The following is a 17,157-nucleotide window of genomic DNA, read 5'->3' on the forward strand; positions in this document are numbered from 1 at the left end:
CCAAAGCCAACATCCACCTTGGATGGATGGGGGGAGTGGTGAAGATATCAGATGGGGTGAGAGGAACTGGGGGCAGATATGACCCCAGTGAGGAGAAAGGGCTCAGTGACACAGAAACAAGTGTGGTAGATTGCTCTTTGGAACTAGCAGGGAGCGTATGAATCTTTTCTGTGCTGATTATTTATAGCTTACAAATCTAGATGTAGAGGTGTGAAGCTGCAGGTCTCAATAAGTTGTTTTTCTTCACCATACAGGAGATGTGCATTGTGGAAGAGCCTTTAGAGGAATTCACGTCAAGACACAGTCTGGAATGGAAATTTTTATTCCTGGATCACAGGTAGGTGACAAGAAGAGCGATCCTGACTATGTTTTGTGTTTGTTTACTGCTATTTTCCTAAGCACAGTTCTCTCAAAAGGTGTTATGTTTCACATCTAAATCACGTGAATGGGAGAGTTACCGCTAAGACAAAAGCTAACGTTTACTATTCTATCCTGCATTTATTTTTATCTACCTTCTAAAATAAACCACTCTGTTTCTCATGTTGCAGTTGTGATTAGCTTGTTCTTGTTTGTTTTACAAATATCAGTGGACCAAAGTATGTCCTGCAGCAAAAATATACAATTATATAACTGTGGAAATAATTCCCTCAAAATTCAGCCCATGTTTGCATGTGCAGTTCCCACTGACTTATGACTCCCATACCACGGGTCCTCACATGAAGGCCCCTTAGAAACCAAGCTGGTTTCCACAGGCACTTTTTCCCTGAGAAGAAGGGGCTGTCACAGGCCTTTGAACGTGCCCGCTCTTTGGGCTTCTGGCACATCCCCATCAACATGCAGAACTACTGTTTGTTTTGTGGTTGTATGGGTTCACTTCTGTTGTGCCCAAATGCAGAGCACCGCCGATCATAGGATACTTGCCTTTTGAAGTGCTGGGTACTTCTGGCTACGACTATTACCATATAGATGACCTAGAGCTGCTTGCAAGGTGCCACGAACACTGTAAGTATCACATAGCCCAAGTTTCTGTGAATTAGTCAGGATACCTTTTTCAGTGACATATGGTTGCTGTTAAGGTAGATGTAAACTCAGACAGGGAGAGGTATACAGGCACACAGCCATGAGACCTTTGCTTCATTGCTGTAGGAGTTGTAGCAGATTGGGTGCATCATTGCTGATCAGCTGTGATTGAGGCCAATTCCTCTAGCTCTGAGAAGTGCACTTTCGCCTTCTCTATTCCAAGCAGCAGTTAGTAAGACTCACTGAATGGATAAAACATGCCAGATTTGACTCCTGCTTTATTAGTCAAAAATATACAGGAATAGTTCAGGCAATCTCTGAGGAGATTGTATTTTGTAAAATTCTTGCAGACTGTTCAGCACAACACTGCTCACCATGTATTTGGTGCTACCTGTGATTATTTGAATATAATCTACTAAGATTTAAGTGGAAAGCTCTTTTGTGAAGTGAAGAAAAGGAGGCAATCCTTTTCAAATATTTGGTTTTAGATCTGAGTGGAACATCTCAGTCTTACTGCCTCTGGGTGGCCTGAAAATATCCAGCCAAAATTAGCTTTTATAAGTTGACATTAAAATATAGAAAGGTTAAATACATGCATGTTTGGGATCCCCTTGGAACCCTTAGAACAAAAGCAGAGATTAATTTTGTCCTTGAATCTTTGAAGCCTATAATGCAACACAGTTTACTACCCTTCAAATTCTTATCTGTGAATTTTCTTTCAGTTTCAAATGATTTCTGCATTTGCACAATGTTATCTCCTGTACTCACTTCATTCTGTACAGTCACTAACATCCATCTGTACAGAAAACTCATCTCCACAAGCATTTTTATCCAGTATTTTACTGCTACAGGTCTTCAGATGATCACTGCTAGAAACTAATCCCGGGTGCCTTATTAGGGAGTGTGTGATCAGCACATAAGCCAGCGAGAGTTATGTTTAAGTTGTAGCAGACATGAATGTGTTAGTGTTAAAGCTAGTTTTCCTGTTAAAGCATGTGCTGTTCAAATTGCCACAAGAAGGAACCCAAAAGATGCTTAGGAGTCAGTGGACACCTTTGTCCCACTTCTCAGCTTTCATGACCTTTTCACACTGGTGACTACACTATTAGCTGTGTCTGCTTTCTCCTGACAGTGATGCAGTTTGGCAAGGGGAAGTCGTGCTGCTATCGGTTTCTGACCAAAGGACAGCAGTGGATCTGGCTCCAGACCCATTACTATATCACATACCACCAGTGGAACTCCAAGCCAGAGTTCATTGTGTGCACACATATGGTGGTAAGGTATGGAAACTCCCATCAAGAGTGGGACAGAAAGGAGAGTAAGATACGGGCATCCTCACAACTGCAAACTTTTGTGCTTAGAAACAAGAACTGTCTTCTATATAACAAAAATGAAGCCTGAGCTCTCTGAATGAAACATGTTCATTGCAGAAAAACATTTGGACTAAGTGTTACTGTATGCTATGCTTCATTTGTTGTCCACGAACTTAGGAGTAAAGTAACTCCTACATTTTTTCCATTTTCTGCAAAAACAGGGAACAGATAGATCCCTCAACCATTCCATTCCTTAAATCCTTATGTGTTGCTTTTTAAGAAATGTGTGGAAGCTTTTCAGTGAAATTACAGAGTAGCCTTAGGATGTGAACTTGACCTCACCTGTTTAATCCAGTTCTTGACTTCAAGAAGACAGGTAGAGAAAGAAATGAAAATTAAAATGTAGTCTTTCAAATGCTATGGAGTTTCATCTGATGCAAGTGAGTTTTTAAACTACCTGTAAAATTTTACAGTAATTCGTTTCTCTATTTGCTTGAAGCACATTTTATGACCACCACTTTGATCCACAGTATTTTATGTTCAGTTATGCAGATGTGCGGGTGGAAAGGAGACAGGAGATGGGCTTGGAAGAAGTGTCCTCAGAGGTTGTGTCCTCAGCGCTAAAGGTACAGTGAGAAAAGTTTTTTTCATGAATACTTGTAGGAATCACAACTTTGTCCTATGCGGACATCACTGAAGACTTCAGCGCTGTCTTTCTGAGTAGGTTCCCTAACAAGTTCAGTATTCATTGCTCACTTGAATAATTTTAAATTAAATTGGATATGTTCATTGAAGCTCACCTCAGCAACAGCTCATTGGACAATAAATTAAGTTGATGCTGCTTGGAAGGGACATTGACACTGGTGCCCTGGTCTTCTGTTAGCCTCCCTGGGATTAGTTCTGCTCAAGTTATAAAGGCCAGACAAAGAATTGAGTCTGCAAGTATTGGTAGATGCATTTTGAAATGTTTTTCCCCTGACGGATGCAATAGCTATTCACATTTTGTTTGTTTTAGGACAGTGGCTCCAGCTTGGATCCTGAACAGCACTTTAATGCGCTTGATATTGGTGCCTCAATCCTCAGTGCTAGCCGGACACCCTCGGTGTCATCCAGGAGCTCACCAAAATCTTCCCACACACCCAAGTCTGACCCAGCAAGTGAGTAGCTTTCCTGGGTTGTTGCATTATTTTACATTTAACCAAGTTATAGAATAGTTATTGTTGAGGTATTGATAATACACGTGTTTCACTGACAGTGAAGTGCAATGGTAATGTACAAGAAAGAAGGTCTAATGCAACCATCCATACACTGGAAAATGAATATCAGGACTAGCCATGAGTCTTGCTGTTTAGATCTGTTATGAAAGTAAGGACTAAGGTCTTCAGATTTGAGGATGCCTGTATGAGCAATGCAAGGCCTCTCCTGACTTACTTGAGTAATAGCAGCCGGAGGCAAGAACTGTTCTGGCCAAGATTCAGGATGCTCCAGCCATGACTTGGGTACACCTTATGTGCTCTTTCTGCTTCTTTGCCTGAAAGAAAAGACAGTGAGCTAAATGTAGTTATTCAGTCCATACAAAGGGAGCTTTTGGGTCCTTTTCTTCTGCTCATTGGAGCATAGAGCCATAAGCTGTCTCTGACTTTTGTCTTTGCCCAGACTCTCCTTATCAGTTTAATTCTACTGCCATTGAAGCCAACAAGAACAGCCTCAGCTCCAGCTGGAATTCAGCCAGGCTATAATCATTTTTAGCTAGGTCTCATAATCTTGACTTCCAGTGGCAATTTGCAGTTTGTGAGAACTCACCAAAAGTCACTTTTCTTGCAGCTACACCAACAAAGCTGACTTCAGAGACGAGCACTCCCTTGCAGAGAACATCCAGCACGCAGCAGGACTTAGCTACACACAGGCTCAGCCAGCCTACCGCTCTGCAGGTAACTTCCAGAGAGCCATAGGGACAGGCAGAAGGCAGAAGGCACGTGTCATCAGCTTAGCAAATCCAAACAACTTGCACAAATGCCAGGGCATTAGAAGAAACATGGAATTCAAAGGAGCCAAATATATAAATAAAGTTTTGCTTTGTTTGTTTTGCTTTGTTTTTAACCTAGGCTTCCTTGCCTTCTCAACCTTCATGTGAGCTTCTCCCACAACAGTTGCTGCCTCAAGCAACTTTGCAAAGTCAGCCTGCACCACTGGCACAGGTTAGTTGGGGGGTGGGAAGTGGAATAGGTCACTTAACTCTCTTCTGCTGCTTTCTCCCTTCATCTAATAAATAAATTCATTACAGGAGTCCAGGCTCTTGAGGGTTTTTTGACAATCTCTTTAGTAGCTAAAATCAAAGTTCCACCAGCTCTCAAACTCTTAAAATGCTGTGGGAAAGTAATCTGAACTGTACACTTGTGTGTTTAAATATTTTTCTGCAAACATTCTCAGCACAAGTCCAAGTGCATATAGGTTCACACATCTACTTTGCAGGATGATAGAAAGCAGAGATGGGAAATCAGTTTTCAACTTTGCTTCTATATAATCACATCCCTTCAGAATCAAGGTCACAGTGAGAATTAAAAAAACTAAAGCTATCAAAAGCCCTCCTAAAACACCTGTTTGGCTGCATGGAGGCAGAACCAGCCAGCAGTAAGGGACACACGAAGAGCACAGCAGCACCCATTTTGTGAGTGTGCTAGCAACAGTGGGACATGCTCCAGACTAACAAATTCCTCCACTTAAATCTTTAAGCCTGTATCTCACATGTGGGTGATGGTTCAGAAAGCCATCTCAGTGTCTCATTTTGTTGGGTTGATGGTTGATGATTGGACTAGATGATCTTAGTGACCTTTCCCAACCTTAATGATTCTATGATTCCATGATTTGCAGTAGATTTGGAAGGAGCAGATTGGAGCACCACGTTCCCATCTCATTGTTTGTGCCCTGCAGTTGTGCTGCAATGAGTGTCCCATCACCCTCTGATTTCAGAAATGACAGAGTCCTGGACCTAAGCTGCTGCTGCTGTTTGTAAGCTGTCTTCTCTTGCAAGATCGCAGCGCTTCTTCCAGTAACATAAAAAACATAAGAAGTTCTGAGGATCTCTGCTTTAAAATAACAAATTCTCATTTATCTTTTGTGTTTAATATTCTTTTCACGATTCCACACCAGCATGCAGTGAAGGAACAGCATATCAATTATCTGCTCTGAGCAGTCATTTTCTTCTACAGATATCCCTCTCCTTTACTCATTAATGCACTTCCAAACATCAATTAGTTTATTTATTGTAACCCTGTGCATGTTCTGCATGACTTTTTTTCTGCTTTCTTTTCTTCCATGCCACAGCCTTTGCTGGAGGGATGCCTTCTGGTTGTTAACCAAAGGCCCTGCCGCCTCCCTGTCCCAGCACAACAATTTTTGGTGCTGCAGCTCCATCTTCACCACCAGAGCGTGGTGCTGTTCTGTTGCATGGCCACAGGTGCAGTCCTGACTGGCGACTTCTGAAATGGGGGAAGCAAACCTTGCCTACTGAATGAACCTTAAAGCACTAGGTGCTGCCTGAATGTAAATGGTTCACATTAAATGAAGTGCTCCCTATTAGAATATTTGTTTGTTTGTCTCCCTCATTGTAATAAATTCCCTACAACACAGCGGATGCTGATGACTGAATAATAATCAGCACTAATAATTCCATTTGGGATTGCGCAGGTGTTGTTTGGTAGCAGTGAGAATGAACGAGTTGTTCCATGAACTTCAAAGGCAATGAAACCTGGCTTGCAGGGACTGTGCCCTATAGGGCTGTGCACTGAGGGGTCCTCTTTCTCACTGCCTGGCCAGAGCTCACGTGGCATCACAGCAGCATGGTGGCGTTGAGGATCTCACGACTGCTGCATGTCTCCAGCATTAGGCCTAGAAGTAGGAAGGCAGAAGGAATTGAAAGGTTTTGCATGGTTCTGTAGGGATCTTTTTCTCCCTAAATTAAACTGTGACCCTCTGCAATTATAGATATCTCATAGGTTAAGTCTGTCGTGTTTGGCTGTACCTGGGAAGCTGGTACAGTCACCTGTACCATGCACTTTTCTGAGGATCCCAAGAAGTTTTCAGTTACCTAAGTGAGATGAATGTCAACTTTATCTGATGCTAATGGCAAAGTTAAAGCAGTGCTGTGCTTTGCTGTGAAGCATTTTGAGTTAAGCTATTTTAATGTATCATATAATTACATTTATTTATTCCTTAATTAGTAGAGTAGCTGATGATCTTGAGATAAAGACTTTGTGGTGCAGGTCAGTTGCTGTTAGTTTCTCACTGCACGAAAACAATAGAAGCTTTGTAGTCCCAGGGATCAATGCAAGAATGATCAATAAACTTTGGTCTTAGAGTAGGAAAAAGCAAGGAAGGAGTTTCTCATCCTTTTCCTTAGCAGCTGTCACCTGGTAGGCCAGCTAACTGCTGTTGCTGTTAAGTGGGAAACAAAAAGACAATACTAAACAAATATGTTACATATAAAAGATGCTGAATAAAATAATGGACTAATGATTTAAAATCAACAGCAATATATTTTTGTGCACTTCATCCACCAGCACAGAGCTACAAAAAAAAACAAAACAAGGGAACAACATGCCATCTTCAACTTCAGCAAGTCATAGCAAAATGCCTTCTTTCTTTTTCTCCTTGCTCTTTTCCTGGATACTCCCAGCACTGTGTCTTTTCAAAGACATTTTGGATTCTTTGATACCCTGATAACAGAAAAACACACTGATTTTTTTGAAGCCATAACACCATGGGTTTTTCTCAAAGTGTGTTTTACTTTTGGAATATGAGGTTGTGCAAAGCAACAATTCCAAAGCCAATTAAAGTAATAATGAGTTTTGGTGGACATTGAGTCATATCTGTAAACACCAAATAAAATGGGGTATTTATGGCCATGTTTTCCCCCCTGTGCTTATGGAGCCATTCCACTTGGTGTGAGGCATTGCTGCTATGGAGGCTGCACCTTTTATCTTGACCCTCATTAGTGATCTCCATTCTACATTATTATTTAGAAAAGCCTTTCTCTCACTGAGCTGTGCTATTTGTTTTACCTTATGTACAAAAATAGCTTAATGAGTATTTCTTGCAGCTTGGCCTCTACACAGTGGCAGAAATCTAGAACATGTTTACTGTGGTGAGCTGTGGCACAATCTTATAGTACGTGAACAGCAGAATAAAGCATTGCACCACAGCTATTTCTGCATGCAAGAAATTGGTAAAACACATTTGGAATATACAGCTATGCTGTGCTAAGGGCTCCAAACTACAAACCGATGATAAAAATGCACTCATTTGCCATCCATTTGAGATGCTCTTGATATTCTAAAGCAGCATACTCTCAAAAACAGGCATTCTGATAATTCCCTAACAGAACAGGGTCAGTTGTAAGCAGATCACTGTAAGTGAAGCAATTTAATATATGGGCATAAAATTGAAAATAGAAAAGGTTTATCTCTGCCTAGATGGCAGTATATTACAAACACATACTTTAGTCCTTTGGCTGTGCTTTGCAGTCAAAAAACCAATAACTTTTTACAGAATGATGTTGCATGACGGCCTGTTTTGTTTGTAAAGACTCATTTTTCTTCCTTTTGTCTAGTTCTCTGCCCAGTTTAGCATGTTCCAGACCATCAAGGACCAGCTAGAGCAGCGAACACGAATCCTGCAAGCCAACATCCGCTGGCAGCAGGAGGAGCTCCAGAAGATCCAGGAGCAGCTCTGCCTGGTCCAGGATTCCAGCGTACAGGTGCGTTGCTGCTGGGAGGACCAACTACCCTCCCTGAAGCATTTGATAGGGCTGGTGACTTAAAATGAGCCCCAGGGCCTAAGTGCACTGGTGTCCAACCTTTTCACTTTCTTGGGTCGCATTAAGTAAAGAGGAATTGTCTTGGGCCGTGTACACTTAGGATGCTCCACAAGCAATGCCTCCTTTTTATTTCCATGGTAAATATAACCCATACAAAGAGCACAATAACACTGTTTGATAGAGCAAGTTCTTGGCTACAAAACACTATTTTTCACCATAGTTACCACCACTAGTTATGCATTTTCACCAGCCAGGAAGAAGCACTCCTAAAAATGTGCATCAGAGGAGGTGACCCACTGTTCCACAGCTGTTATGATGGCATCACTGCTGATACACACTACCCACCACATCACCATGGTGATATATGCTAAAACGGGGCTTATAAAAGTCCAGTAGAGAGACATGGTCAGATTTTTGAATTACCTGATTGCAACTCTATACATTCCACTTGAAAATTTTCAGTTAATGTATTTGTGCTCATTGAAAATGGAATTGCAAGTATACCAAAACACTGATGATTTTTTTTTGCAATCTTGAAACCTGCTCTCAAATTCCTTTATCACAATGGAAAGCACGGCTGCATTACTTTTTGCTGTTCACAAGACTGTGTTAAGCTGATGTATCCAAATCCATAACATTATTTACCATAATTTGAGTTAGCACTGCACTGCACCCCATACCCTAGTATATGGTTAATAGCACACAGTTTGGTCCTTGCTGAGTGATGGTTGTGCACCCGAGCAGGAAGAGCCACTGCCTTTATAGTGAGGGGTAGGGTGGCTAGGGGATGAGCTGACAAAGCTGTGCCTAGCCACATGCAGCCCGTGGGCCATGGGTTGGGCGTGCTGGGGCTATGGCATATGGACATGAGAAAGCCAACTCATCTGAATGAGGATGTTGCCCTCTGAAAGCCTCTTGAATAACCTACGAAAGGAAAGATTAAGAGCTCTCTGGAGGAAGAGAAGAAAGAAATATCTCAACCGTAGTGGTGGGGGAAAGAATTTGAGTCATTTACACTAATGTTTTAATACTTTATCGAGTGAATCTTCTGAGTGAGCAGCTGTAATGGAAACATGTTCATGTTCATATTCAGCACTGATTGTATCTCTCCAGTTCATTAGTTTCCATCAATCCACTGCGTGTTTCATGGGGACATTAAGGGTGCTCAGTACCGTGTCTGTCCCTCCCTCAGTCACCAGCCCTCCTTCAGGCACTCCCCAAGTGCTCATCTCTTTCATATCACTCATTCCCTGTTTTTCTGGCCCTATCACAGCTGGGACACAGAGTACAGGAAATGAATTCCCTTCTCATATTAAAACCTCCACAACCTCTGCTGCTGTTCATTCCTTTACAGCTGGGAGGCGTCTAAATGCATTTGTCACTGGACCAGCCTAAGCCTTTAGAGTGAAACTGGCTGGGGCTGCTGTCCTTATGTCTTTGATATCTTCTGCATAGAGCTGGTACAATGTCTACTTTGTACTGCCCCTGATCCCTACTGCACCAGCAAGTTCAGTTTAGTACATCTCAGGTTTCTTTTAATGACAAATGTAAGAAATCATCCACTTTTATGGAAGTTTCCTAAAAGCGGGTTGATTACTGCTCTGTTCCTTATTATGTAACTATAAATACCAGGTTAAATGACCCTTGCTAGAAATGTTGCATTGGGGACCCACTGTGAGTATTGTATTAACAAGATTTTTAGAAGACAAGCTCTGCCACAAAAATTAAGGTCTCAAAGAACATTTTAAGCACAGGATGAAAACATGGGACCTGGTGAAGGCAATGGGAAATTTGCTTCTGACTCGCACAGAAATAGAATCTCACCTCTCATCAGCAGCTGTGAAATACATTTTCATGCATTTAAACCACTTGGGATTGTATGTTTAGGCAATTAAGGGATTGGTGAAGCCAAATTTGAAACTTTGCCACCTAAGATACTGCAGCATAGCAGTGTAGGGTCCTAGAAGCAGGGCTCCCTGATTCTGGTTCCATATAAACATACAGGCAGACCAGGCTTAATTTCAGTGTATTTTTTCTATTGGTTATGGAATGACATTGACTAGTAGGAAGGAGAAGTCCCTCTGTAATAGTCCAGAATATTCAGAATCTTGGCATGTGTCTGAAAGCTATTATCGTTATTATGAATATCAAGAGACATGATATTTTCACTTCTTCTAATTGTGCAAAAAACATAACTCTCCTCTGTGAAGTCTTCAATATTTATATACCCTGATCCTTTTTTTCCCCTTTTTTACATAATCCAGGCAAAAAATAGAAAACGAGAGCACCTTACACGCAGGAAAGATTTTGTTTTTGTATAGTTGGATGGGGAGGGTCCTCCTGCTCTAGGATCTGAGTGCCTCTTGGTCCCCTCAGACCACTCTCACGAGGCAGCAAGCTGTGAGCAGTCACACTTTTACTTCTCTTGCTTTCTCTAGATTGGAAAAAAAAAAAAAAGAAATAAATTACCATGCCATTACAAGGATGGAGTGGGTCTGGGGATTAGTTCTGTCGTACTTGGCTAGGGGCAATTTAAAATAAAGCCTCACAGTTTCACTTGTAGCACTTTTGTGACTCACAGGAGGTTGAGATTAAACTGTGGAATCGGAAATCTAACCATGTGCTCTGCCAAACAGATTTCATCACTGAGGGAGCTGCATGGCTGCAGACATCAACCTATATCTATTAACAAGGTTACAAAGCATAGCAGCAAACTGCAGAGCCTTACTGTTGAGCAGATTTCTGGTCTTCTTAATATTCCACAGAGAGAATAGGGCTGTGCTGGTTGTGAGCACAGGGGAGTGCCGTGGGCTGGCCACAAAGGGAAAAGCATTCCCTGGTTTTCTCTCGTTAGCTCCTTTATTAGCATATTGTCCCGAAGTGTACAGGTAGCGCTGTGGAGAATTAAGCCCAATTTCCATTTCCTTCAGAGGTCTTCAAAAGTGTAGTGCAGCACTTCACCAAGAAGCACTTTCCCAACAGGACGGATGTCAAACTCAGTTGTCTGCATTTGTAACTATTTCCAAGAGCCTGGCGCACTGAAAGATGAAACTAGCAGGAGGGCCGTAGGCCCTGAACAAAGTGCTCAAAACCCCATTAAGTCCTTGGTACTGCTCTCCTGACCAACAAAAGCATTAAGAGCAGCAGCAGCAGGAGTAACCTCAGAAGTCTGAAGGATTCCGTGTCTGTGCCAGATTTGAACAGTCTGACTAATGAATTGCGGATGGAAAGGAAGGCAGAAAGAAGAGCTGAGACTGAGCAGCTTGCAAGAAGTGAAAATGAGAGCATACATATCCTCCCATAATTTGCAAGCCAATCTCTCTTCAAAGTCAGTGAATCTCAGATCCCCAGTGCTGCACCTCTCTCCTCTGCAGGTATTTTACTGAAGGAGCCCTGATTCCTGTAACGAAGAGCTGTCATCACCTGCTTATCCAAGCAGCAAAGAGTCAAAGAGCTGTCTCCCTCACATCTTGCCAGTGCGATTCACCCATTAGCTGCAGAGACCGACCATCGCAATGAGTGTCAGATGGCCCCTTCCCTCTCTTGCAGCTTTGCTGCGTATGTTAACAAGCTGGCCAATTAAAATATATTTGTAAGATGCTTCTTTGGTTTTGCAGTCCACAAATCAGCCACAAGACATGTCATTATTGGCAGCACAGTTATGGGTTATTTATCTGTTTGGATTCGTTCCGACTGGAAAAGATTTCTTTCTTTATTATGGGGTTTCTGTTGCTATTTAAAGCTGCAGTGTTTCAGAGGAATCCAGGCAGGACTATCACGAGAGATACATTATGAAGAAACTATTTTGTACAAATGGAGTACATTTCTGCTTTCAGGCTCAACTTGCAGGTAGCAACTCCTTACTTCAGTACTCTCTCAATTAAGTTTTATTTTATGAGATGTCTTGGGTCTTCCAGTTCTGCAGGGATAAAGGTTAAATGATACCATTGCCTCCTGCCCTCGGCTTGTTTTTCCCGGATGTTTATGTTCAGTCAGTAACAATGCTGCTTTGTCCATTTTAACGCAACGGAGAGCATCCCTCGGTATGAAGCACTGCTAGGCCTCTCAGGGTATGAACGCACAAACAAAAGAAATTGGTTTACTGCAATAAAGTTGGTTGTAAATTCATACTGTGGCTGCCAACTGCGCACATTTCTGCCCAGTGGCACACTCTGGTAATTGCAAAGTAGGTTACTCTGCTTCCTGTCAAGGATAAGCTACTTAGCCTTTGCCTTGAAGTAAGGCAGGCACACAGGCAGTTCACTGCAGAGCAAGTCATCTGCTGCAAGTTTCACTGTGTCTAACTTTTGCACTGATGGATACTGAGTTCGCATTAGAAGGACTTAATATTTCACCAGCACTGCGCACCATATCCAGGAAGGATGCTTAAGACGTTGCTCCTTAAGGTCATACCTTGTGCCAGTCTTGTCAGGAACAACGGGCTCACAGTCCACATGACATGTTTGGAAACAGGCCACTTGCTCTGCCTCCTCTGAATTTTACATCAAACATTTTATATCAGTGGAGAGCGGTTTCATTGCTGGAGTTAATCAAGTTCATTTACCAAACGTGTCCAAAGCTGAGCTTCTATATAACAAAAATAAACAAGAAAATGAATTTTCATAATTTCTGTCTTTGATTTATTCATAATAAGACCTATTTACTTGGCAGAAGTTGCAAGACCATCTGTCTTTCCAGTATGTAATGGCTCCAAACCCAGCGAGCAGTGTTTTTAAAAGAAAACACTTGGAGCTAATTTCAGACCTGCTGCAAGCAGCCACAACTCTGTGACTTGACCCATTTATTTCTGTCAAGCATCTCTGAAATTAGCCTGCAGGACCTGAAACACACCACACCATTGCTTTAAGTCCATTAACATTTTCATTAATTGCCCACTTCTCTCATTAAAGTAACTGATTAAAGTAAGATTTGTCTCTACCTTGCTTCTGCGTTAAATCTTGGCGCACAGAGATTCATTATATTTGAATAAAAGCTATGTTTTTAAAGCTAGATAAATAAGCACAAATATGGTAGATCAGCCGTCGCTTATGCAGAGAAAATCAATGCATTTTGTCGGTTCTTTGAAGAAAGGTGTGGGTTTTTTTCCAAAGAAATGACAGGGGACATGATAGTTCAGGGAATTGCTAATATAGCAATAAGCTGCATAAAGGTGTACTAATTACTGGGTGTACCTCAGACGTACTGCTATGCGTGAGACTGATGGATGAGTAATGAAGAGAATAATTGTGATTCTGATTTCATTTAAACTCTCGGTAGCTCCGCTTATATTAATGGAGTTCCACACTTGTAGTAGTGGTGTGGGACCAGAATCAGAGCCAAAGATGCCTTCAACTACTTTGGAAGCGTCGCTTTGTACAGCCCTTGGTGGCAAGAAGATAGATTTGAAATATTGTGAAGATATCTTGTAGCATTAATTATTAACAGTTTTAAAAGAAATAGCCTCTAGGAAAGCAAAAAGATTCCAAAGCCCTGCAACTTTTGAAGAAGATTCATCTTGCAGTGAAAGAATGGAGAGTACATCATTTACAGAAGGGCTTCTAGTTCTCCTGCATGAGTTGAATGCATGGCATGATTAGGAAGAACACCAGGTGACAGCTACCTGATGGAAAATCAGATAAATGACAGAGACTGCCTGTTTACACATCTTCTCAATGATAAGGACACAGTCATTCAACATGGACAACTCTGGCCTTGCTGTGGCCTCATTAAATACGTTCAGTTATCTAACTGTATAGTAGGTGTTGAATTTTCTGAGACAAATTCAATAGCAGCCTTGCCTGAAAGACAAGCTGATTTGCTGAAAGGAAAAATGAAAGGATTAAAAAGACATGGAGTTACTCTTTGCTTTCTGGTCAGGGTGCCCCAGAATATGACAAATGCACAGTGAACCGTTCTCAGAAAGACCCTGCCTGCCCCATGGAGTGAAGGCTTTTACTTTCAGGACACATTTCACAAGTAATGATGCACTATTAGAAGAAAAAAGAAAGAAACCAGAGACAGCAGAATCGTTAACATAGGAAATACATGATTTCCAACTAACAGTAAATGCATGGTGAATTCAGAGCTGTGATTACTTTAGGAAATATCTCTAGATTTAAATCCGTCACCTTTGTTACTTGTAACAATTGGCCTACATCAATAAAACATCTCCCCTGTTCTTTTCCAGATGTTCCTGCAGCAGCCAGCAGTGTCCCTGAGCTTCAGCAATATTCAGCAGTCAGAGCCACAGCCGCTACAGCAGAGGCCGGGGGTCATTTCTCAGCAGCAGCTTGTCCCCAGTCCTCAGCTCCCAGGGCAAATTGCATCTCCACAAACACCGAGCCAGCAAGTACTGAGGGAAGCAAGCGTGATTCTGAGCCAGGTAATCATTTATTTGACTACAGAAGCATTTATTTGGAAAGAAGACACTGAGCTGTTACAAGACAAGCAAGTAAAATCATGTCAGTCCTGCAGCTATGCCTTTCCTCCTCTATTCTTCTGTCTAAGTGCAGACTATATAAAGCATGTCCCTACAGCATTTACTTCACCTTAAACCCTTTTTTAAGATCTCAGTCAAGAGAGTTACCCGCTGCCTGCCATGCTGGCATGCTGTTGGAGTGCTTGGATGCTGATGCGAGATGCATGGGGAAATGGAAGCGCAGCATCAAGTGTTTGTAACCAAGACCTGTGGGAGTGAGGAGGCCTGGCACAGCAGTGCTGTCTTACTGCAGACTTCCGGGCATTTCTTTCTTTGCTCTTCCACCCACCAGCCTCCCTTCAAAGGAGCCACAGCCTCTATTGCTGTTGTCAGAGTGCACAGTGAGTGTGGCTGTACCACAGTGAGGTGACAGCTTAGAGCACTCAGCCTTAGCATTTAACCTCCTACCAGCCCGCATTAACGTAACTGTTTAAAAGTTAACAAATAGAAAGACAATTCCATTTTTTCTTAGAAACAGTCATTCAGGTTGGATGTTGGGAAAAACTTCTCACAAAGAGCAGTGATGCAGTGGCACAGGCTGCCCAGGGAGGTGGTGCAGCCACCATCCCTGGAGGTGCTGAAGAACCGTGTGGATGTGGCACCAAGGGATGTGGTCAGTGGGCATGGTGGGGGTGGGCTGATGGTTGGACTAGATGATCTGAGAGGTCTTTTCCAACTTTAATGATTCTATGATTCTTTGATTCCCACTGTGGGGCTCTCATGGCAGGGCTAGCCAGGCCTAACACCCAGCCACCTCTCCTTGTTCTCTTGCAGGGCCCAAAGGCAGAGAGGAGCACTGAGCTGACAACAGGCAGCAGCCGCCCAAGTCGCAGCACGGCCACACTGTTCGGCCCCTCCACCCCTCTGTCACGCCGAGGCCCTGGCCCCAGCTCTGGTCCTGGTGCATCCGCTGCTGGCTGCAGCCACGACCAGCAGCTCAGGTAAGGCGCAACACAGACCATTGCGCTGTCTTGAGATGTCCAACACCTCAGGCTGCCCTTTGAGAGTGAGGGAGGGCGTCAGGCTCCAGCTCCAACTAAGCGTATGAATCTTGGTTGGAATATTGCCCAGCGTAAAAGGATCTGGGGGTGCTGATCAGCAGACTGTTGAACACAAGCCAGCGGTGTGCCCAGGTGGCCAAAGAGGCGAGCGGCACCTGGGCCAGTGTCAGAAACAGTGTGATCAGCAGGTAAGGGAAGTGATTGCCCCTCTGTATTTGGCAGTGGTGAGACTGCACCTTGAGTGCTGTGTTTTGGGACCCTCACTACAAGGATGCTGGCTGAGCTGGTCAAACACACACAGAGAAGAGCAGTTAATCTGGAGAAGGGACCAGAAAACAGGAGATATGAGGAGCAGCTGAGGGAACTGGGGCTGTTTAGTCTGGAGAAAAGAAGACTCAGGAGAGATCTCATCTCTGTCTACAGTGGCCTGAAGTGAGGCTGCAGCGAGGTGGGTGCCAGTCTCTTTTCTCAGATGACAAGGGACATGAGGAAACGGTGCCAAATCACACCAGGGTGGTTTAGTTTGGATATCAGAAAGAATTTATTCAAAGAGAGGGTGATCAAGCATTGGAACAGACTGCAGAGGGAAGAGATATGTAGATGTGGTACAAAAAGGATATGGCTTAGCAGTGAACTTGGTATTAGGTTGATGGTTGGACTTGGTAATCTTGAATGTCTTTTCCAACCTAAGTGATTGATCAAAAAAAAAAAGACAGCTGGATATTGAGGCAATACAACCCTTTCCCACTGAAATCAGCAGGAACAATAGAGTTTCTCTCTCCTGAAACCCAGCACCTCAGAAGGGCATAGATGTGACCCCAGTTGGAATGCATGGTCCCAGACCTCCACTAAGCAGAGCTGAGGTTACATCTCCTATGCTCAATTTTGTGTCATATCTACAAAAGCATCTTAGTTTTCAAAATAAGGCATTTTTATGGTCTTTCTCTTACAGCAGTATCACTTTTTCTTTTTTCCATGTGCAAGACTGTTGCTCAGCCAGCCTATTCAGCCTATGATGCCCACATCCTGTAATGCAAGACACTCTTCAGACCTCAGCATGGCTGGATCCCAGGCTAAGTATGTGGCTCGTTAAAGATAAAATGCCAAAGTTACTTTTGAGAGAAAACAGCCTTCTTTAGTAAGATGACAAAATAGATACAATCAGGAGCACATTACAGTGCCGAGCCTCGTTTCCAGCATCAGGGTCAGCCTCATCTGCTTGGTCACATCAGTAACAATTACAGAGAGAAACAGAATGTGTCAGTGGATCTTAAGAAGCCCGGGCTGGGGAGTTTTTCGCCCTCATGTGGCGCTGACTTCAGTTCTGGAACTTCTGACCCACAGAAAGTAAGTCCTGACCCAGCTGAAATGACCAGCGCTAAGGAAGTTCTCCCCCTCTGCACAGCAAAGTGCTGGAGTAACACCAATGGAGGAATGCCTAATTTAGAGCAGCAAAGCCAAAAGAATCAACAGACCCTGCATCAGCACTCTCTGAAATGCTGCTAAATAAATGGCATTGTTTCTTTCTTT

General features: G+C 42.9%; 2 protein-coding genes across 6 annotated transcripts in view; both read left to right on the forward strand.

The window, feature by feature from the left end:
• Positions 1-17,157, forward strand: part of RPL31 (ribosomal protein L31) — a 662,822-nt gene that overhangs the window by 633,797 nt on the left and 11,868 nt on the right. The gene's annotated exons all lie outside the window — the stretch shown is intronic.
• NPAS2 (neuronal PAS domain protein 2) overlaps positions 1-17,157 on the forward strand; it is a 97,624-nt gene that overhangs the window by 76,489 nt on the left and 3,978 nt on the right. For all 4 annotated transcript variants that reach the window (XM_052664886.1, XM_052664890.1, XM_052664888.1 and 1 more), the window contains 11 exons: positions 255-337; positions 896-1,002; positions 2,153-2,300; positions 2,878-2,959; positions 3,349-3,490; positions 4,158-4,264; positions 4,439-4,531; positions 7,942-8,088; positions 14,336-14,530; positions 15,401-15,567; positions 16,612-16,704. In XM_052664886.1, coding sequence (XP_052520846.1) covers positions 255-337; positions 896-1,002; positions 2,153-2,300; positions 2,878-2,959; positions 3,349-3,490; positions 4,158-4,264; positions 4,439-4,531; positions 7,942-8,088; positions 14,336-14,530; positions 15,401-15,567; positions 16,612-16,704 — 1,364 coding nt within the window. The remainder of the gene's footprint in view (positions 1-254; positions 338-895; positions 1,003-2,152; positions 2,301-2,877; positions 2,960-3,348; positions 3,491-4,157; positions 4,265-4,438; positions 4,532-7,941; positions 8,089-14,335; positions 14,531-15,400; positions 15,568-16,611; positions 16,705-17,157) is intronic.

This window comes from Tympanuchus pallidicinctus, unplaced genomic scaffold, assembly GCF_026119805.1.
Source record: "Tympanuchus pallidicinctus isolate F22 unplaced genomic scaffold, pur_lepc_1.0 scaffold6, whole genome shotgun sequence".
NCBI classification, from domain to species: domain Eukaryota; kingdom Metazoa; phylum Chordata; class Aves; order Galliformes; family Phasianidae; genus Tympanuchus; species Tympanuchus pallidicinctus.